The 22,248-nt window shown below is 45.6% G+C and overlaps 1 protein-coding gene across 2 annotated transcripts in view; it reads right to left on the reverse strand.

Annotated features, from left to right (window-relative positions):
* The window catches only part of SACM1L (SAC1 like phosphatidylinositide phosphatase), a 392,433-nt gene that overhangs the window by 41,411 nt on the left and 328,774 nt on the right, over window positions 1–22,248 (reverse strand). For both annotated transcript variants that reach the window (XM_085607365.1, XM_085607364.1), the window contains exon 18: window positions 12,490–12,582. In XM_085607365.1, the coding sequence (XP_085463491.1) occupies window positions 12,490–12,582 (93 nt within the window). The remainder of the gene's footprint in view (window positions 1–12,489; window positions 12,583–22,248) is intronic.

Genomic DNA, 22,248 nt, shown 5'->3' on the forward strand with positions numbered 1-22,248 from the left:
CCGAGGGCCGCCGTCGACGACCGGAATCGAAGAAGTGCTGAAGAGAAGATGAGTAAGATGATTTATTATCTGAAGAAGCTCGATGAGCGAGGATTTGTGCGTCGATCGGTGAACTGGGAAGTTCGGAACCAGAGCGCGAAGTATTACATCCGAGCCCGATGGCGGAAAAAAACAATCTGAGGATGGAGCCGAAGCCCATGCGCAATACTAACCAGAGGAGGAGTCACCGACCTCGTGACTTCCAAAGACTTTCCAAGAGGAAAAACAAACTGCAAACATCTGGGCCCAACACCAGATGGCGATCTATGCACAGTGTATAATCTGCAGCTCATATGCCTCGAACATAATGGATTCACCATGAAGGTAAATGTATTGTGTATATGAAACATGGATCTTTCCCTTTCTCAACATGAGGGCAGATTCAATAGTAACTGTGAATGAGAAATGGGGAAGAAGCAAGAAGGAAGCATCTAAGAACTGAGGCATAGGTAGCAAAGTTTTATAGGGCACCATGATCACACTTAACATGGTTCAGGCTGGAAGCATCTAGAGTATAAACTCCGATCAAGCATATATATATATCTTTGACAGGGACAGGCTTGGAGAACACCACCAACCCTGACTTGGCCAAACTGAAATGGCAAACAGCTCCTGGTGGAGGTTAGGCTAAGAGCAGTGGAACACTATGTGATGCCTGGTGCTCTCCAACTAGCAAAGGGGCCCTTAGTAGCTGTTTGGTTGGCATCACAAATTGGTCACATAAAGGGGTCTAATGAATGCTGATACTTAGCTCAGACCAGATAATGTTGCAAGGTCCGCCTCACATTCAAGTTCTGCAGGTCTCCTCAAGCGAGGAGACATGGGGATTTATGATGGCGTTTGGAAGAATAATCTCTTTGTTCTGGAGGAAGTCCGACAAATCCTTTGCAATTAAGTTATGTTCAGTCAGAAGAATCACCTTGCCCCAGTGAAACATTGTATGTGCTCTAAACTGGCTGAAGGCTAGCTTGAATCTAGCTAGAGCGACATATGGGAAGGAAGAGATGTATTAAATGTGTTCGAGAATTCTTGATGGATTTACCAACTGTGGAGTATAACAACCCCAGGTCTCTCTTTTGGTTCCAGAAGGAGCTCGTAGAAGCTATTCATAAGTATTTATAAAAGTCTAGCCATAAACATTTCTGGAGTTTCCAACAGACACTTACTTGAATTCGTCCACCAAAAAGGGTCCAATATCGACTGTAATAGGCTCAATATCCTATCCCTGGAGATAGAAACTAGAAAATACAGAGGTTCTCAGTGTTGACTAGCTAACAGATGCACTAGAGGTCACGAAAGATGCCACAGTGAGGATGTCTCTCTTAGTCTGACCCCCTGTTTTGGGACTACCAGAGGCTTGGGCAACGCCTCACAGTAGTAGCATTGCTGCTGATGGTAGGAAGTGCGGGGCACATAGTGAGCACAAATTAATTTTGAATGTTACTGGAGAGAGCAGAGGCCTGCTGCAGCCCCCAGTTGGCCTTAAATGTGATGCGAAAACATACACCAATTTCACCCTTGACTCTCTGCCATTCAGTGATGAGCTGAACCTCATAGTTTCACTGTCTGATGCCCCCAAGTTTCTCCTATGTTCTGGCCACAAATTGGTGCTGGTTAAGTTAAGAGTGTCACAAGTGGTGCACAGGTTAAGAAGCATTAATATAGCAAATTAATAGTAATAATCCAACAATCGTCCCATTGGTAAGCCGCAGTAGTAAAAGTGTCTTATGGCGTTAGGAAGTAAATATGCAGGACCAAGTAAAATTACATGTGAGGGTATTTTCAAATCCAAGCTGCCACTGAAGAACATATCCCGTATATTGGGAGGGGAGGGGCTAGCACAAACATCTTTTCAGGAAGCTCAATAAATCTCTGCAGTCCTTTTTTTCTATAATTCCATTATTAGTAGTAATTAGATCTAAATTTTGACAACACTAACATATACCGCCTTGAAGCGTCTCAATTATTTGGGGCCTAGTTGGTTGGCTTCCAATGCAATTTATTCAGATCACTGTTAGGTCTTCCACGCTTGGCCACACAAGAAAAAAATCTGCTTAGAATTACATCTGCAGAAACAACCTCTTATGAAGACGATTCAGGTTACAATAAGCAAAAGAAAGGTTGTTTAGATTAATATTAAAACAGGAATTGGACTCCCAATCGCTAAACAGGATAACCCCATGGCATGAGGCAAATAAATATTTATTGCAACAATTAAACATGTAACCCATATGGGAATAAGGCCTCTCATATGATTATTTTAAAAAGATTTAAAAAAATCTTACAAATCTTAAATATTTAAATAACTTAGAATTATTGTAAAACAAAGAACACAGCACTTTAGTTATGAAATAAACAAAGTCCATGCCTATCAGTCACTGGTTATATCTCTGGAAACCAAATTACAATTTCTTCAACTTCATTCTGTTTGACATAGGTGAATGCAGCAAACCGTGTAGTACAAGAGTAAAGACCTTAAGTGTTGCTTTTCCGGATATACACTTGAAAGTGTTGCACGTATTACTGCCCAGCTTTTATAAGCGAAAGTAGAAAAATTATTATTTCCATCACTATGTAGACTTGACCACTGATATAGCAAAAAACATTACTGGTGTGTCTTAGTAGCAACAATGGATGTTTATTAATGTTTTTATATACTTGTTTCTAAACTGAATAGAAAGTATGAACAGCTAAGTAAACACACTGAATCAAAATTAATTTTTTACATATTTCACTAGATTATACTTTCACTGTTATAAAATGTAGTTTTATCATAATTTATAGGATCCTTATTATCCCTCAATAAATATGACGTACTTACATAAAAATAGCAGTATCGTCTTCATCAGGATGTATACAAATCATAGATGAAATATCTAAGAGGACTTTTTCAGTTCAGCAAGATCCAAGAGTTTGTAGGTTTTAGAAAGTGTTCAGAGATCCCGTGATCTCTGCACTGCTTGCCAACAATCTAAGCTTGCAACCAATTGTATTAAATAGAATACTTATAGCTGGGTTTCTTTAGGTACTTTTGCAGGTAAAACTTCACTTCTGGGTTCCGAGACACCTACCAGTTCAAGCTATGCCATTTCGTATGTATGGGAGAAATCACAAGGTGATTACATTTTAAGTCTTTCAGTGTCTCACAAATTTGCTTTAATGTGGGTCCTTGCAGACATTAACCCAAAGATTAAAGTCCTAAATAATAATAATTTTGTTTTGTGAGGTGTTGAGAAGAAATTGATCAAGATTCAAATTACTTTTTTAGGGGCCTGTACATCACACTAATGGTATAAGATTCAGTATGGGAGAGTTGGAGTTTAATTCTCAGCAATGAAAGTAAAATGTTACTTACCTTGTAAACATCTGTTTGTAGTATGTACTGTTGCAGATTCAAGTATTCTACATGCTCCTGCATCTGGTGTTAGGCCCAGAGGTTGCAAATTGTTTTTGTTCGAAGAAGTTAGTCACAAGACCTGTTGTGACTCCTTCCATATCCCACAATGCCCAAGGACGCATACCCCATCTCAGATTGTTTTTCATGTCAGCGGAGTGAAGTGTAAAGGGCAAGTTTAATGTGTGCTGTGTATTGTGGGAGGCTTTAATTAAAAGGTGTTTTGACATTTGTAATCACTGCCCGATTCCAGGGAGGCGAATGGGCGCATGTGATTCTCTAGCACTGCACATTTATGAACAGATGTTTACAGGGTAAGAAACATTTGCCACTCATCATGTGTGGCTAAAGGTGAACATCCTCTGCAAATACTGTTTAGCAGTTTTCTCCAAAAAACTGTGGTTAGCAGGCAGATGATGCAGATGTTTGGAACAAAGTTCTTGATACTATCTGACCAACCATTGCTGTTGGGATATTCACTCAGTAGTGTTTAGTGAAAGTATGTGATGTTGACAAGGAGGCAGCTTTGCAGATGTAAGTAATCCCGGAATGTCATGGTGGCCTCCCTTTATGCACATAAGTGTACCCGGGGGAAGGGGAGGGTCAAATGAAATGTGTGTTTTCTCTTAGTGTAGCACGTCTTAATGCACTTAAAGATCCATTTTCTTTCTCACATAAAAGCTTGAACCTCTGAATGGCTAGTATCTCATGAAATCTGCACTCAGCTAAATAATCCACTTGTATTATAGTGCAAAATTATAGTTCTTTATTAATCCAAAGACTAAAAATCAGCAGTTATCAAAATCAGTAAAGTGAATTGTGTTGTCATCTAGACTCCACACCTAAATACAAAAATCAGCACCTTTCAAAATCAATAAAGTGTATCATTCTGTTATTTAAGGTCTACACCAACGCAGCTTATTTCAGGAGGAGGCATCGCCCTATCCTAGGATTTCATTGGAGCAAAATGTGTATACTTTATTGATCTGTTTTACATAAGGACTTGGTCCGGTCAATCTAGTACATGAGTGCCATTTTAATACTTAGAATGTGTACAGACCTTTCCACTACAGAGTCTGGATGCAATAAGAGGAGAAGCAGGTCAATGGTTTCAATGATGTGTAAAGGTGAGACTGCCTTTGGCAGAAACATGAGGATGGTCCTTAGTACCACTCTGTCCTGGTACACCTGGAAGAAAGGTTCCTGAATTGTTATACCTGAAGTTCGCTAATGCTCCCTAGCAAAAGCTACCTTTCACTGTAGAAACTCATGTTACAAGAGTGAAGGGGTTCAAAGGCTGGACACATGGGCCATGTGAGGACTATATTGAGAATCTTCTAAGAGGCAGGAGGAGTTTTTGGGAGGTATCACTCTTTAAAGCCCCTCCATAAATGCCTTCACCAATGGGATTCGGAAGAGGGATGAGTGTCCTTTATTTTGCATGCACACTGCAACTACGGCTAAGAGCAAATTCATGGAGGAGTAAGCTTAACCTGCCTTTTGTAAGTGTAAAAAGGAGTAAATATTATCTTATACAGAGGGTGTGAAGTGGTCTATATTTGGGCTTCAGTAATGGACACATTTTTAGCACTTGGCCATGTAGCCCTTATGCCTGTCTCGGTCTGGTTGTCTGAGTTGACCCTGATGTTTAGTGAGAAGGTCCAGCCTAAGCGGCTAATTCTCGTTTGAGCTAATGAACATCTCTGTAAGCATGGAGTACTAAGATCGCCCGGCCCAGATTGGGACCACTAGGATAAGAGTTATGGACACTTGTCTCATCTTCCTCATCACAAATGTGAGGAGGGCAAGAGCAGGAAAAGTGTAGACAAATAACCCTAGCCAATTCATCCATAGTGTACTGCATATAAACTGTGGGTATGGGTAACTGGAGGCAATAATTGGACATTTTGCATTTGCAGGAATGGCAGAGGTCTATGGTCTGGGTGCCCCACCAATGGAAATACCTATGGAGGACTTATGGGTGGAGTTCCCACTCATAGACATGCTGATGCATCCAGCTGACCAAGTCTGTAAAGTTGTTGTCCATCCCCGGCAAGTGCTCTGCTAAGAGGTGGATTTTGTTGCAGACTTCTGAGTGAATGCAGACAGCTGTGGTGGAGTGAATCCCCAACTTCTTCTGAACATAACACATGGGGGGGTCATGTGGTCCATTTTATGAGATCTATTGTAAGAAATGGGTAAATAGTTGTGAAGGATGCAAGTTCTTCACAGATAATAAGTCTGCAATCGTTGTTTGATTGAGAATCAAGTCCACCCATTGTGGCACTTGACTTTCTCAGGACAGTGAAGCAGAGGTCTCTCCAGGGCAGGTGATGAGGGTTAGTAATCCCAGTTCACTGGTACAAAATAACACTCAATAATTTATTGTCCAGTCAGTGCTTTTTCTTTTAAAAAGGAAATATACTTCTTTAACACACAAACATACCAAATACTATGCAATATATTAGAAATATAAACACCCAGGTAGATAGTAATAACTTTGATGATACCCTCATATCAGAGCCCAAAAGCAAAAGCCCCAGCTCCAGGAATGTTTGCTATTAAGGTGAATCTCTTCCGGGGCCAAGGATTTAACCCCCTGGAAGAGGAAGGGTGTGTGCTTTTTAAACCTTCCTGGGGGCTTCAGCGCTTCATGCACACCTCCCACACAACACATTTCATAACCAAGGGAAAATATAAAAATGTGTAATCCGCTCATGGGGGAATCTGGGACGCTCCATGCCTGGGGGCTTGAACAGTGAATGAGCGGCAAAAGCAGCTCTTCTCCTTCATGTGGCCTCACTCCATGTAGTATTTTTCTTTCCCCTTCATTTATTCCAACTGGGGCACCCACAAGCTAAGGATTTTCCGAAGACCTCAGTTGCCCCAGCCTGCACCATGCACGCCTTACCTGAACAGTGCTGGAGATGAAAACACTCTTCTGCAGGAACCAGCAATGCATATTTCTGCTCCTGCCCACAGAGAGAGCTACTTTGCTCTCCAAAGGAGGATCTTGGGAGTGAGCTCCACACATGCCCCTCCCCAGTGAAGCACAAAAAAATTTGATTGCATCGACTCTCGTGGGCTTGGCCCTCCCCAGGGGACTTTCCAACAATCAGCATCGGAGCGCTACTTGCACTCCTGTGCTCCCACAGGATCGAGCTTTAAAGGGAGATAACTCTGGCCCAGTAGAGCAGATTATGATGGTTCTAAGCTTGTTTTGCTCCTTCTTGTCAGCCATCGCCACCAGGAGACTTTTCATCAGACATCCTGGCCTATAGAAGGGTGCTTTTGTTTTGTGGGAGAGCTTGCTTTCAGTGCTGGTTGTGCCAGACCGGTCTTCTGCCTGCGCTCCTGAAGCGGTCTTTTGCTTGGGGGCTTGTTCCAGAGCCCCTCAACAGCCAGCAAGCAGAACATCCTCCCTGCTGCACTCCCCAAGCCTCAGAGCCTCCTGGCCGTCTTTCAGGGCAACTGTGTGTCAACAGCAGTCTTCATTAGCCCCAGGAAACATTCAGGGTCCCCCAGCAGGTCCATTTCCCCAATTGTTCGTCAGGGGCCAAAGGGGGCAAGACCTATGTATTTGCCTTGGAGAGACCCATTCTAGTGATGGGGCCACAAGTTCCTGCTCCCTTTCCACCAAACCTTCAGAGGCTAGCCCCTCCTGTGTTTGGCTACAGGAGTCTGACCCTCCTTTCCTCCCTGTGGGCCTGGGCTCTCCCAGCTCAGGTGCAGTGTGGCAAGTGAATTAACTGATGCAGATTTCCTCTTCACTCCTTTCTTCCCCAGGAACTGGGTCAAGCACTGGTAATGGCTCTACAGTGTCGGTGGCATTTGATCCTCTTGCTGGACAGCAGAGTAATTAACTTGATCCAATTCTTAAAGGGTACCTTCTACGACAGGATACCTTGGGCATAGATCAATATACAAGAGGTGGGACTAGGAGCACATTAAGGTCCAACGCTGGCCAAACAAGGAGTTTACCTATGATGAAGCATGGGTGTGTGAGGGCCACTGCTCCTGAGTGATCAGATTCCCCAATCTGGTTTTTCAGTTGATTTCTGACCTCCTCCCTGCTACACCTTTTCTGATGGTAACTACATACTCTTTAGATTCACATACTTATGCATAGATACCGGGCTGTGCAAGACAGTAGTCTCAAAAGTACAGTCCACACATGCGTGCACTCACATATTGACCTGTAACCAGCCCAGAAACCTTTACTGTAGCCGGCCTCGTCTTAAAATGTGGACAAAGTGAGTCTCACTCACAGTAAAAGGCTAATAAAAACTGGGTATTCACAAGCAAAAAATCCAGGGGGCTTAAGTGGACGGAACCCCCTTTAAACAGCTATTTTTCGGTGTAGGAGTTTGAAGAAAGCTTTTAGGGCAAGAGGAATGGTCAGGAGTTCGAGGTAGCTAAGGTGATGGGCTTGGAGCTGCAGAGTACAGGTGCCTTGGAGAGTGATGAGACTGAGGAGTGCACCCCATTAGTGAGATGTCAGTGGTGATGGTCACCTGCAAAATAGGGTTAAGGAAAGGCCTACAGAGCAACAGGTGTTTGCTTTTCTACCAATGCAGATAATGTTTATTAAGGGGTTTTACCCCAACACTAGATCTTCCCAGTGAACATCTGCATGTGCCCACTGCCTCACAAGACACTCTAAGTGGTTGCATGTGCAGTCTGACATGTGGCACTCTTGTGGTGAATGAAGTCATCCTCCCCATCAGTTTCAACACAGTTCTTGCAGTAAGAGGACTGCCTGCCTGAAAAAGTGGCAGCAGCTGTTGGAATACCATCAGTCATTGGATGTTGGGGTACGCTTACCCCATAAATGCATTTAGGATGAAGTCTAGGATGGGTGGCGCTGGATGTGGCACTTTTTGAAATTGATGGCGAACCCCAGGATGTGGAGCAGGGACACTTCTGTCTTAGTGTGCGTCAGGCAATGTTACCTGCTGCTCTTTGTCAGCAAGTCCTCTAAATAGGGAAAGCAGATGTGTGTTCACCGCTGCTAGGTACTTTGTAAACACCCTTGGAGCTGTAGTGACTCTGAAGACTAACACTTCGAATTAGTAGTGTTGTTCACTTCCACAAAGCAAACGTACAAGTGGTGGGCTGGGTGGATGAGGAAAATTAAGTGGGCGTCCTAAGTCCAGTGCTGTTTTTAAATTTCCTTGTGAGAGCATGGGGATGATTTCCTGCAAGGTAGTTATGGGAAAGAGCTCAGACAGGATGTAGTGTTTGAGGGGCCCGACGTCTTGGATCAGTCAAATTAACTTTTTGGGAATTAGAGAGCAGAGGGAGAACATTCCTTGGCCTCGTTGGTGTTGTGGCACCAGCAAGATGCACCCTGCATGAGGAATCCCTGTACTGCCTGCTTCCAGATATTAGAGGTGGTCTCAGCCGAGGACCTGGGGGCAGGGTGGGATGCCGAGGGTGTGATGTTGAACATGAGGCAAAAACCAAAGGAAATGATGGACGGAGTGTTGAACATTGCAAGCACTCACTCCCAGTCAACTGATCTGGGTTTAATCCATCACCGTTCTTTAGCCCACTCTGCCACCCCAGTTCAGACATAGCCATATGCAAATCAGCCTGACCCTGTGCCTCATGGGAACAGTCCAGACCGAACTGCCAAGCATGTCTTCCCTGGACCGGAAACAAGCTTCCTAGGACCGGTTTCTGGCATTTCAGCCGTCTTCAGCCAGGCTTGCTTGAATCCAGTGGCAAAGTGAGCAAGGGACTCACGTCTGAGCATACCCTGCCAACTTATGGCGAACAAAGCAAAAACCAAAGGAAATGATGGACGGAGTGTTGAACATTGCAGAAACCGGTCCTAGGAAGCTGGTTTCCGGTCCAGGGAAGACATGGCTTGGCAGTTCGGTCTGGACTGTTCCCATGAGGCACAGGGTCAGACTGATTTGCATATGGCCATGTCTGAACTGGGGTGGCAGAGTGGGCTAAAGAACGGTGATGGATTAAACCCAGATCAGTTGACTGGGGGCGAGTGCTTGCAATGTTCAACACTCCGTCCATCATTTCCTTTGGTTTTTGGTTTGTTCGCCATAAGTTGGCAGGGTATGCTCAGACGTGAGTCCCTTGCTCACTTTGCTACTGGATTCAAGCAAGCCTGGCTGAAGATGGCTGAAATGCCAGAAATCGGTCCATCATTTCCTTTGGTTTTTGCGTTGAACATGAGGCAGCAGTTAGGCCCTAACGCCATGAGCATCCACTTATCAGTGGTGATCTCCTTCCCATGGGGAAGAAATCCCCTAGTCACCCCAGACAGGTGTTATATCATCAGATGGCAAGGGGGTGTTGTGTGTGGAGGGAACGGTGGGCAAATTATTGTTTGGAGGTTTGGGCCACCTCAACCCACTCCTAGTGTAACCCTTGGCTGTCGGGCAGGGTCCTGACAGGTTGGAGCTGGTAATCTTGGGCATCATTGGGTGGAGTGACCCTAGCTCTATCTCTGTACTGCTGTCTCTGGCAAGCTGTTTTTGGGGTAGACAAATGGAGAACACCCTTAGACTGAGCTGTCGCATGGTCTTTTTGAATTTTCTCCAACATCTTGTCAACCTGAGGACGAAAGAGATGCTCCACGTCAACCAGAAGGTTGAGGAGATGCTACTGCTCTACTGGCCTGAAGCCAGAAATGCAGAGCCACACATTACACTGCAGAAGGTTGCTAGTGTTAATACCTCAGGAGGCGATATTTGATGCATCTAAAGCACAGCAGATAGTAGCATTTGAGATGACCTTTCCCTCAGCCATGAGCTCCTGTCCCCTCAGCCACACGATTGCCAGCTATGTCAAAATAATGTTACTCTTTTTCTGGTAGGCAGGTCTGTTGCTTGTGCAAGGGTGTGTTCCTGCAAAATAAGTACCATTAAGTGGTTAGGAGGAACCCAACTCCGAATTTAGAGTGGTCAGAGGGTGGGACCTTGTACTTATGTCCACCCTTGACATGACAACCTTAATCTTTACAGGCCTTTTGAAATTGTCTGAGGTGATTATCATACCCTTTAGCATGGGAGAAACTGCATCATCCTTTTGGTCTTAAAAAGAGTTTCTGCAAGGGAATAATCCTGGTCTTGAAGGAAGTGCCATGTCCACATTGCGGGGTTGGGCAGCCCTCTGAATAACCATGTGATTGGTGGTAGTGTTGTCAGAAGCAGAAGGTTTGGCGGTGTATGGCTCTATGTCATGGTTGTGTCTACAGTTTAGGCCTCCCATGAATCATAACCCTCCCTAGGCAATAGGGGCTCATCAAAAGGCTTCAGAGGCTCTTAAGGGTTGCCTGGGTAGGGGTGGACTGACTGATCTCTCAGGAGAGTTAGGAGATGGCAGCCAAGGAGGTGTGCGAGGCTGAGGTGGTGGGGAGGACAGTGCCTTGCAGTAGGAGTCTAGGGTGGTGGGCTTGTGTTTTGCCTCAGTTTCTTGGGGTAATGAGGTCTGCCTAAATGCCCCAGAAGACTGCTCCTCTTCAAACGTGAGCTTGCACTTTTTTGGGGAAGCATGAAAGCACATGGAGCCTTAGTGAGAATCTTGCAAGTACCTGGGTGTATAAAGAGGGTCCTCTGTTTGGCATCAGGGACTGCCAGGAAGCGGCTAAAGGAAGGGAGCCTTAGTAATGTTAGACACTGGCGTTGAAGGCAGTTTCAGCATCAGTCTGGCATTCCCTTTCAGCTCCGAGAGAGAATGCTCGATACCTTGGGGTAGAGGCAGACTTGCCTGTTGGCATGGCTTAAAGCTCTTGGGCAGTGGCTTGGCAGAAGTCAAAGGCTACTCTTGATGTTGACCTGCACTGTGTGTTGGAGCCAGACCTGAAGACCATTTACTTTTATGGCTCATGCTCTGTCTTGAAGTGCTACTGGGTTAAGGCTTCATTAACTGGCATTTGAGTGCTAGTGTTTGACTTCCAGACCTAGGCATAGCCTTGGTATGGTAGGGAGAAGGTTTCTGAGCCTTGATTTACTTGTGCCCTTCTTTAGAGGCATTGGAGGAGACTGTCTTAGGGACTGGTCAAGCCCACCTTCAGCAGGAGGCTGAGGTATCTGTTTCTATTTCCTTGACATCGAGAGGGTATGGAAAAATGTAGGGGGTTTCAGGTAAGGGTTGTTGCTACATCTTTTGATGGGCCTAGCATCTCTCTATATAGTACCGGAGTGTCTTCTTGCACCAGACAGCTAGGCTGAAGTTGCAGGTAGTCTTGTTGTGGTCAGGGGAGAGACAAAAGCTGCAAACACTATGTTGGTCTGACCATGAGTATTTGGGGATGCACTTAGGGCAGAGTTGGAAGGAAGTACGTTCCATAGCCCCCTTCCCTAAGGCATTCCCCGAAAATACGACCTGTAGGTTGTTGACTGCTGGTCAGTGCTGCAGTTTGCTGGCGATACCACACTTGAATTTACAGGTACAGCGGACCATGGTACATTTGGGATGCAGTATTACCATTGTTTTCTGGCTTTTAACGCTGGGATTTTGGAATAACTGTTTTTGTCTTATTCCAAAACCTTTTCCTCTTCCGCATTTTCACAGGGTTTTCGCCAACTAAATGTGTGTAGGGAAAGGAACCTAGAAGTGTAGTGTTCCAGCACAACTCATAATACTGATTCAGCCACAATCATGTAATTTAAGACAATTGCGAGCATAACATTTGAAAGTGACCATCTGCCTGTGGAGCAAATAAAAGTAAGGAAGGAACAATTCTGCGATTTGGCTGTTGCAGTGCATCTGGTCCATGATCACATGCATATTGTATTAGAACAGTACAAGTAATACAACCCTCTAGGGTCTAGAACAAGCTTATGCAATGCAAGAACATCATGCCCAGTCTGCTTATCAGATATTTCCCCATTTCCACTGGCCTTAATATATTTGTAAACTATATCAGAAACAACGGTTTTAGAAATAGTTTTAACCATCATAAAATGCTTCACTTAAGGAACACATCTGAAACGGGTGCAAAAGAGAAAGGTTGAAATGCAGAATGCCAGGAAAACAAACTAATCAGAATACAAAAGCAAATATATTCCACAGATATCCCTACTTACTGCTAAGAATTTCCAGTCTTTATGAACATGGAGTGGGTTAGCTGAATCTACTTCATCCACCGAATAATTTCCAAGAAATAAATCGATGGCATCCTAGAACAAAAATATATACATAAGATTTATACCAGAAATACAACCTAGCCATTTTTTCAGTAACTCATCTAGGACATATATTAATGATTGTGCAAACTAACTCATCTCTCCCTTTACAGTAAGTACTAACTCTCTAGTCGGGTGCGCTTGCCACATTTTTCTCAAGGGGACATACCCAAATCAAAGCAATCATGAAGTTGGTGATTTTTATTAAGAAACCCATTTACACTAAGGACAGAATTGCAGTTTGAATGGCAACAAACATTGTGGTTCATCATGGATAATTGGTATTGCCAGCAATTGGTTCACTGTTGACAGATCAGCATTATCATTTGTGTTCTATTGAAGAAGTTAGACACCCTTCAGTTAACTTTGAAATGATCCTTACAGGGACGACCCTTGATATAATATTTATTTTGTTCCTGTTTCAATACAGCTCTGGTAATTGCCATGCTGCATCTACGTGATATAGAATATTTGGTACTATATACGGTTGGGATAAACAGGGGAGTCAACAAGGTGTGTGAAACACCAGTAGAGCTGTGTAGATATATTTAGGAAGAGAACATGGCATAGAAAACACAACAAAGAGTGATTTGATAATATCTTAGTAAATGTAAAATAAGGATTCCATTGTGGTGACTTAAAAGGAATTGATGCTCAGCATAATAATTCTATACCCAACATATTCCTGAGATTGCAAACTGTTCCCTAACCCCTAAAACTCTTTGTTTCTACAAATCTCTTGACCCTAAAATCCGATTTCCTGGGCTCAGCGCTGCACTGCACCAGATGTTAGTTTAAAAGAAAGAAGCAAGATCAAAGAGTTTCAATGACGAAACAAAGTGAAAAAGTTACTGCCCTTCGCTAACATTCCTTCTGGTGGATACCCTATCTAGTCGCAGGTTCCTCATCTTTAGAATATTTCCCAGGTGCCCAGAGGATATGGGAAGAATTAATTTGAGTGTTCCCACTAGCCATTCAGTGGTATAATGTGTGGCTCAGAGTTGGGTTTGTGCCGCATATAAGTGCCATCCCTGCACAGACATCAGTTTCTTGGAAGACTCTTTCTGCAACCCCCAACATGGAGCACAAAACAATTGGAGGTGCCAATCTGCACCTCCAATTTTGGACCTTTTTAGATGGGTAACGGGGATGGGTAAGATCACTAAAGAATCTGTGGTTATATAGAGTATCCACCAGAACAGCATTATCGAAGTCCCTTATTTGTCTGAAGGATACTTTTCTCTGTGGATTCCTCACCTTTAGCATAGATACCAAAGCAGTACCTCCCAATGGTGGATGGGCTGTGGAGTGGGCTCAGACAAAAAAGTCCTACAAGACCAAATGGGCGAAGTGTCCTTCAAGTCGGATCTGGTTATCAAAGCAGTACTAATTGGTGAACATATACCTCAATACCCACATCGAGCCTGGCAGACATCAAGAATTGGTGCCCCGCATGCCAATGCAGTGGTAGAGGTCTGGGCCCTGGCTGAATGGGCTCACTGTCCTACTGGAGGGTGCTTATTGGGCACTGCAAAGGCCTATCCACCCTGATGGAGTCCTTTTCTGCACCACCTTTCCTTTCTTTGTCCGAAAGAACTCCACAAAAAGCGAATCATCCACTAGATGATCTTTGGTGTGATTGATGTAAAAGCTTATAGATCTTTTGGGGTTCAGCTGATTAAGTCTCTCCCCATCCTTCGTGGGGTGAAGCGAAGCAAAGAACTTTGGGACAGTGATGTATTGCCCAACGTGAAATAAAGTCATGAAACTTGACAAGGCCACCCTGATCCTCATCACCAATTTTTTCGTGAGGTTGCACCAAGACACACTTGATCTCACTCATGCAACAGTCTTTAGGTCCAGAAGACTCAACAAACAGCTGAGCATCGGCTCAAAGGGAGTACACATTGGAAATGTCTGTTCCCACAGAAGCAACACAAACAGTTTGGGAGGGAACAGGCTTGTCAAACCTTTAATAAACCATCACAAAAGGCAAATTAAACAAAGATAGTTGGTTCCGAAAATGCAGAAAAGCACATAAATACCCTTTTTATACTGCCCACAACATGGCTATGATGGACCAAAGAGACCCACATTTTGGTTTGCAAAAGGTCTGTTCTGAGAATTCCACACCAGCCTACAAACTTGTACCAGAGCTTGGCATAAATAGACATTTTGGAAGGTCACCTGGCAGCCATGAAGGATATTCACAGCCTCAGGACGCAAACAGATCACAATCAACAGATGCTGCCCAATTTCCACGCATAGAGGTGGAGTGTAAGGGTTCAGTCGTAGTTATCAGGAGACAGAGTTGCTTTTTCCAAACGTCTATTTATTTATAGACTAAAAGATGTGCTTTTACAATGCCTTGAAGTACACAATAGGGAAGTTTACTCCTTCCGAGTGCCCGGCCATTAGGCAGATAGTTGGGTGGAGAGCATACAGCAATTCCATGGGATAGTGTCTTGGTTGAAGAATCTCCTTTCCTTCTTCTTACAGTTCTTCTTTGATGGACCAGGCATCGAGGCCCCTACCCTCAGAGGAACAAAACATAGAGCCATTTATGGCATTTTTAGGACTCTCTCCCATGCACCTTTTCTTTCTTTCAGCTGCACTTACTACCATTTTGCTTTTCCCCTGCTTTTGTGTGTTAAGTAATTTCTTATTGATTTCAGAATGTACCTCTTCTCCACTTTTCCCACAGTCTCCCTCAAGAGAATAACTCTTTTACTCTTTATTATATAAGCATCTCTCTCTTTCTCAGAATTAACCTAGCCGAAAGAGGGGTTTTCTTCAAACCACTATTTGCAATACACAACACAAAATCATCTCTCTATGTGGGATTTCCTCTTTTAGGCAAAATTCTGCCATGTATTCATATTAACTGCAATGAGGTTATTTGAGCCCTGTAAAGACTTCTTACTGGGCTCCTATGCAACCTTATCACCTGCCTTTCTCCCAGATCCCCTCTTCCCAACCGTTGCGGTCCTCTTCTTGCCCGTTGCGGTCCTCTTCTTGCCCGTTGCGGTCCTCTTCCCGCTCGCTGCTCATTCACACTAGTGTAGAGGACCATGTCCATACACTACCAACCGCCTGGCCGAGCCACATTCTTCAGGGATCAAGGTAGCGGCCTAGAGACTTCAGATTCCTTGTCTTTGATGCATGTGACTTCCACTACACTCTTCAATTGTTCAACTCGCTGTGGAAGTAGGTTCTCGCATTCGCACTGAATCTCCTCCATGTAGTGCCAAATCCCCATTCCCTTTGGGTTGTCATTCCTCTTTCTGTTTCCCTTCCCCCTTTTATTCCTTCACCTTTCCTTAAAATCCTCAACATCTAAACAGTGTTTCCAGAGAAGGAGTTGGGAGTATTCAGTGATTACTGTGTGCGGTCAGTAATATCAGCAATATGTACATCTGAATATTAACTGTATGGGTGGGAGAGGACTCAACAGAAGATCAAAAGTAGCCTCTTCTCATTCCCATCTCCCCCCCTCTTTGCCCCAACTGGTGCAGTTTGGCCCATACTCTTCTTTGGGGCAGGCAATACAGGTGAGAGGGCATGGGGAGTCACACTACTCTGTTCCTGTGGAGATCAATGACACCCAACACAGTCATGTCCGATGTCTTCTTGCTGCTCCTGGGTACCTCTCCTGTGTGTCCTCACGGCAGGCCCTTTTCTCCTCCTTCAGCTCCTTGCTTGTTCACGCCAGATCTGTGGAGAATGGCAGGATATCATCTCGCTTTCCTTTCAGTTGTCTACATAGTCTCAGTGTGTCTGTGACCCTTTTTGGTTGCATTTCTTATCGTAACGCTTCTTTGTTTTTTCAGATGAAGTGTGAATAGCTCCGGACCTTCAGGTAAGTCCTTTTCCTGTCTATGGACTGCAAAGGTTCAGGTGGAGAATCTTGCCCTCATGCAGTGACGGAAGTTCCTCCTGAAGTGGTAGCCTGATTGGAGGGCAGACGCATATGCTCAGAAGAATAAGTTATTTATCTTCAGTAACGTCTTAGCTATCTTATCTGTTTAGCCGCAGATTCCTTACCTTAGAATATTCCCCAGGTGTGAGACTGGATCCGTAAGTTTGAGCAGTACCCTGCATGCAGTAAGTGGCATCATTCAGCTCCATGTCAGCAGCGTCATCCGCGCTGAAATTTGTGTGTGGTACTTATATAGGTACCACCCCAGCTCACTGAAGCCAGTTACTTTCGCTACTTTCCAAGCCAGGCAGGCAGAGCCACAATGAGGATTGACTTACCCTAGAGCCAGCACAAAGAGTGGGGAGCTATGGGAGGACCGGTATGGAATCTGCAGCTAGATAGCCTCTACCAGATAAGGCATTAGCGAGGGTAAGTAACTTGTTCATCTGAGACTTCTAGTCACAGATTCTTTGCCTTAGAATACATATCCAAACAATGCCTCCCCGGAGGTGGGTCTGCAAAGCTGATTTAAACCAGAACATCCTGCAGGACCGAACGGCGATGTGCCTGTCACAAGGGACCAGACTACCCAGGCAGTAGTGCTTGGTAAACGTGTGCAAATATACCCATGTTGCTCCCATAACAGATGTCCAGTACAGGGACACCATGGGCTAAAGCAGCGGTCGCAGCCTTGGCTCTTGTAGAGTGAGCACAAAAGCCCTCAGGGGGTTGATTTTTTGCCAATGCGTAGCAGATCTTGATGCAAGGTACTATTCATCTTGAGATAGTCCGTTTCTGCACAGCCTTCCCTTTCTTGGCCCCTAAGTATCCCACGAAGAGTTGATCTTCAATACGGAACTCTTTTGTATGATCATGTTAGAAAGACAACACAGGGGCGCTAGAGGGCACACGGCAAGATGGCTGCACCTTACTGCACCTCTGCCGGCCGAACATCCTATCTAGCAATAATCCGGCTTACAGTCGGCCATCCTGTGCAATAAAGTGAAGCACATTCATGCTGCAAGGTGGGGGGCACAAGTTGAACGCGGTAGCAAGGCTGCATAATGCCTGCAATCCTGAGACTGACGACCGACCCTGCTGTGGCGCTGAGGAAAACATGGCGGCCGCGAGACTAGGGTGATGCCCCTGCTGAGAGATGGTGAGTGGAGCAGTCTTGGAAGCGCTGCATGAAGCAGCGTGTGTTGCGTGCGTCTGCGAGTATACCGCTACAAGAAGCCTGCTAGGAGCCAGTGAACCGGTGCTGCTCGCTTAACCCGGGCGGCTGCTGCTGAGAGGGCTCCGCGGCGGACTATGTGCGGCCTGGACCGCGACCTGCTGGCGGGGCATTGCATCCCCTCCCGACCCCCTCGGAACTGCAAGACTGTGGACAAGAGCTTGTAGCCTGGGTAATGCGTGGCACAAGCTTGCTGAGACACGGCGGGGTACAACAAAACCCAGCCTGGCAAAGAGGTAAGAGAGGCCACCCTGCTACTTTATTAAGGCCTATGCGTGGGGCTAAACATGGCTGACAGAGTAACCGTGAAGCATTGCAATTGCGTCTTGCGCTGCCTGGAGTGAGCTTGAAGGAGCCCCAGAGACGCCCAAGTCCAGTATGTTTGTTTTGGGCTGCGGCACTCAAAGGAGCACAGTGCGGGGTGCTGGGGGCGGACGGCTCCTGGTGTGACAGCCTGACCGGGAGGTGCTGACGGCTGGAATCGTGCTACGCCAAGCTCCCCTACCTTCCAATGAGGAAATATTAAAGGCCTATAACTAGAAAATCGACACAAGCAGCGCACGTATAACCTGACAAAATGAAGCGCGACGCGCACTGAAGCGCTCACATATAATGGCAATATTGAAAGAACTTTAATGTAGTGCACACTGTTATAGGCTATAAAGGGGGCCCCGTGCAGGATCTTTGGTGCCCGGTGCAAGGCTCCTGGTGAATCATGTGTGTTGCGAGGGCTACGGGGCAGCAAGGCAGAGTAAGGTGCTATCTGCAGACCGCCGCGGCCTATATGAACAAAATGGGTAAGACGGACAGAAACCAACCCTGTCTTACTTTTGAACAGCGGAAGCCTGGCAAGTCATAAAGGGAAACCACAGAATCTGAGCCCGATGCACCACCTGAAGGCACGCCGTCGCTCGAGGCGACCCTCCTTGCAATGCAGAGCAGCCTACAATCCATTGATGGCAAAATTGATGCCCTTAATTTGAGAATGGATCACATGTCAGCGAAGCTCGCCAAACAGACCGCCAGGTTGGGTGAAGCGGAAAAACAAATTTCCGACGCAGAGGATAGTCTGCAAAGTCTCTCAACCAAAACCATCAACATGAAAAAGGTACTTAGGATCATTCAGGCCAAGAATGAGGACCTCGAAGCCAGGTCACAGCGAAATAACCGGAGAATAACGGGCCTGCAGGAGTGGACCAATACAGGGAAACTGTAGCCATATGTTGAGGACATTCTCAGGGAAATTTTTGGAGCGGAAAACCTGTCGACGAATCTCATTGTGGAGACAGCCCATCGATCGCTGGCGGTGCACCCGCCGCCGGGCGCTCCACCAAGGCCGATCACTGCATGGCTATCATACTATAGCGATTGTGACTCAGTCCTACATCTGGCACGCGAGAGAGACACTATACACTACCATGGGAATAACTTGGCCTTCTACCTGGATTTTACTGCGACGGTTCGGGCAGCCAGGCGGGAATTCCAGCCTGTTAAAAAATTGCTACGCATAGGATCAGAAGGTAAAGCCAAGATATATACAAATCCGAAATCTGCCATGGAGTATGCCAAAACACTTAAAAGGAGCTGAAGCAACACATGAGAAGTCCCGAAAGATGAGGAGGAATGGCGATCGTCGCTTAGCAGGGTCTCTTGTACTGTTTAATGGTTCTTTTCTAGTGCCATATGGACAGAAATGGCTGCTGAGGGCCATGGATGATGCGTGGTGGCCGACTGTGGATACCAAGGTGGGGAGGCCTCTAGATGGGCAAGGATTGTGCGTTTGCCTACCAGTGTGTGAGTACTGTACCGCCTCAGCTGTTCATGACTTTATACATGCAGGCACTGTTACAGAACTATACTAGAGTTGTAAGACGCTATTTTGTTCAAGTTTGGCCACCTCCCTGATACCTGGGAGGAGGAACTGCTCCTTGGCGCTCCCCTATGGGTGTACCCCACTTCTGTAGTTGGTAAATGTTATGCAATGGAGTTATGTTTACATGTTTTTGGGATGGATTTAGCATGTTGTGGGTGCTGAAGTGGGTGAGGGACGGGATGTTGCTTTATGTTCGGGTGCAGATGCAGTGCAGATTACAAGCGAAGGACACCTCTAGGCATTTACCTGCTGGCGGTCTTTGCAATAATGACTATAGCGGGTCAAGAATAGACAAAGTGAAGCCCAGGTGGTACCATTAAACTAATAACTTGGAATGTGTGGGGCCTTAATAACCCCAAACAAATATGTAAGGTACTAGCATACCTAGATAGACATGGTATTCAGGTAGCATTCTGCAGGAAACGAATCCCACCAAGTACTCAGAACTAAATGAGGGGGCTCGCTGGGCTGCTGTTAGAGTTGCAGCCTGGTATTCTACATATTCCAGAGGAGTACTTTTATTGGTGAAGCGGGGGACATTAACCCATTTGGAAGCAGACGACCAGGGAGGATGCTCCTTTTGCAAGGAGCCTGGATGGCACAAAGCTTATATTAGTAAACTCATATGGTCCCAACATAGATGACCCTGTGTTTTATAATGATATCTGGAGAAGCATTGAGGCGCTGCCTCACTCAGCTGTGATATGGGGTGGCGATTTAAATGTATATTTAGACCCGCAGTTAGATAGATCAGCTCACACAACGTGGCATGGGAAGCTAGCCGCGCAAATGATAAATGAGATAATATAGGCAGAGGGACTGGTTTATGTGTGGAGGTGTTGCAACCCCTCTGGGAGGGAGGGCACATTTGTATCAACAGTTCATGGCTCATTGTTATTATTATTATTATTAATAATAATTTATAAAGCGCGACAGCTACTTCCAACGGAAGTGTCCCAGCGCTAATGTCCTGCAAACGCATGAGATTAAGCAGAGAGCGGCCTGAGCCAATCTCTAAGGAAGTCTGAATAGCCAGGTCTTCAATGCCTTTCTGAACGGGAGTTCCTTGTCAATGAGTCTGAGATCATTTGGTAAGTTGTTCCAGAACATGGCAGTTTTCACGGAAAACGCACGTCCACCTGTCCTCGACTTTCTGAACCTAGGGATGATCAAAAGATTTTGTTTGCTGGATCTAAGCGTTCTAGGTGGAAGATATTTCTGCAATCTCTGCTTCAAGTACCAAGGACCTACCCCTCTAGAGGCTTTATGAGCCAACACGATGGCTTTGAACTGCACTCTTTTTACTACTGGCAGCCAATGGAGGCTTTCCAAATGAGGCGAAATGTGATACCGTAGAGGCACATTCCTCAAAAGTCTGGCTGCGGCGTTTTGGATACGCTGCAGCCTTCTCATCAGGAAATCTGGGAGGCCAATGTACAGACTGTTAGCATAGTCGAGTTGGGAAATGATGAGGGCATGTACCACTGCCTTCCTACAATTCATAGGAAGGCAGTTGTTGAGGCTGGACTACTGGCTTATATCCAAGGAAGTCAGCGCATGGACAGTATCGGTCTAGCACCTCGCTAAAAATCTTTTTGATCATGCCCCCGGGCTATTGGAGCTTGACATACCGACCCACCGTAGACCAGAGTTTCATTGGCGATTGCAGTCTTCGTCACTACTGGATCAAGAATTTCATGTCACGATTAGGACAGCCATCACAATTTTGTTTTGGAGAACGTAGGCACGGTGGATGGAGCTGGTTTACTGTGGGAGGCCTTTAAAGTGATCATCCAGGGGGAATGTATAGGAGTGCAGGCAGAGGTTCTAAAATCATTGCAGAATCGGCTAAGTGTATTAGATGATAGGATCCGTGCACTTGAACGTAAATATGAACAAGCACCCACACATATACTGTTGGCCCAAATGAGAGATCTAATAATAGAATATAACAATGTGGCTGAGTAGGAGTCACGGCATAGGCCCAGGAGTAGGATGGCGCGATGATATGGGGAGGGAGGCAGACCGGGCTGCTCGCTGGCCAGTAAATTGCAAGCACCTAGGAGCCAGGAATGTATTGTAGAAATAATAGACAATTACCTTGTAGCTCAGCACACTACGCCGGAGATTAGCCGGGTCTTTAAAAGATTCTTCTCTGACCTGTACAGCCGATGCCACCTACCGCAGAATGCGAGATCTCAAACTATTTAGATGACATTGCTCTGGGCTGGCTGTCCCTGGGCCAGCGAGAGTATCTCACACAGCCCTGGACGATATAAGATGTTAAGAGGCCATAATGTCGCTTTCGAACGGTAAGGCAGCCGGACTGGATGGGCTGCCCAGCGAATTTTACAAGGCATATGAACTCGCTAGCCCCCAAATTGCTGGAGTTCTTCACAGAAGTGTATGAGAAGGGTGTGCTTCCCCCTTCGCTGAGGGAAGCTCTTATAGTGATGTTGTTGAAACCAGACAAGGTGTCCAAAAGAAGCGAATCGGATAAGCCGCTCTCTATGATAAATGTAGACACCAAAATATTGGCTAAATAATCGGTAACAGACTGCAGCTGTTGATCCCAAATCTGGTTTTGCCAGATCGGGCTTTGTGCCCAAGGGATCCACCACACATGACCTGCGT

Source organism: Triturus cristatus, chromosome 5_2, assembly GCF_964204655.1.
Source record: "Triturus cristatus chromosome 5_2, aTriCri1.1, whole genome shotgun sequence".
Classification (NCBI taxonomy): domain Eukaryota; kingdom Metazoa; phylum Chordata; class Amphibia; order Caudata; family Salamandridae; genus Triturus; species Triturus cristatus.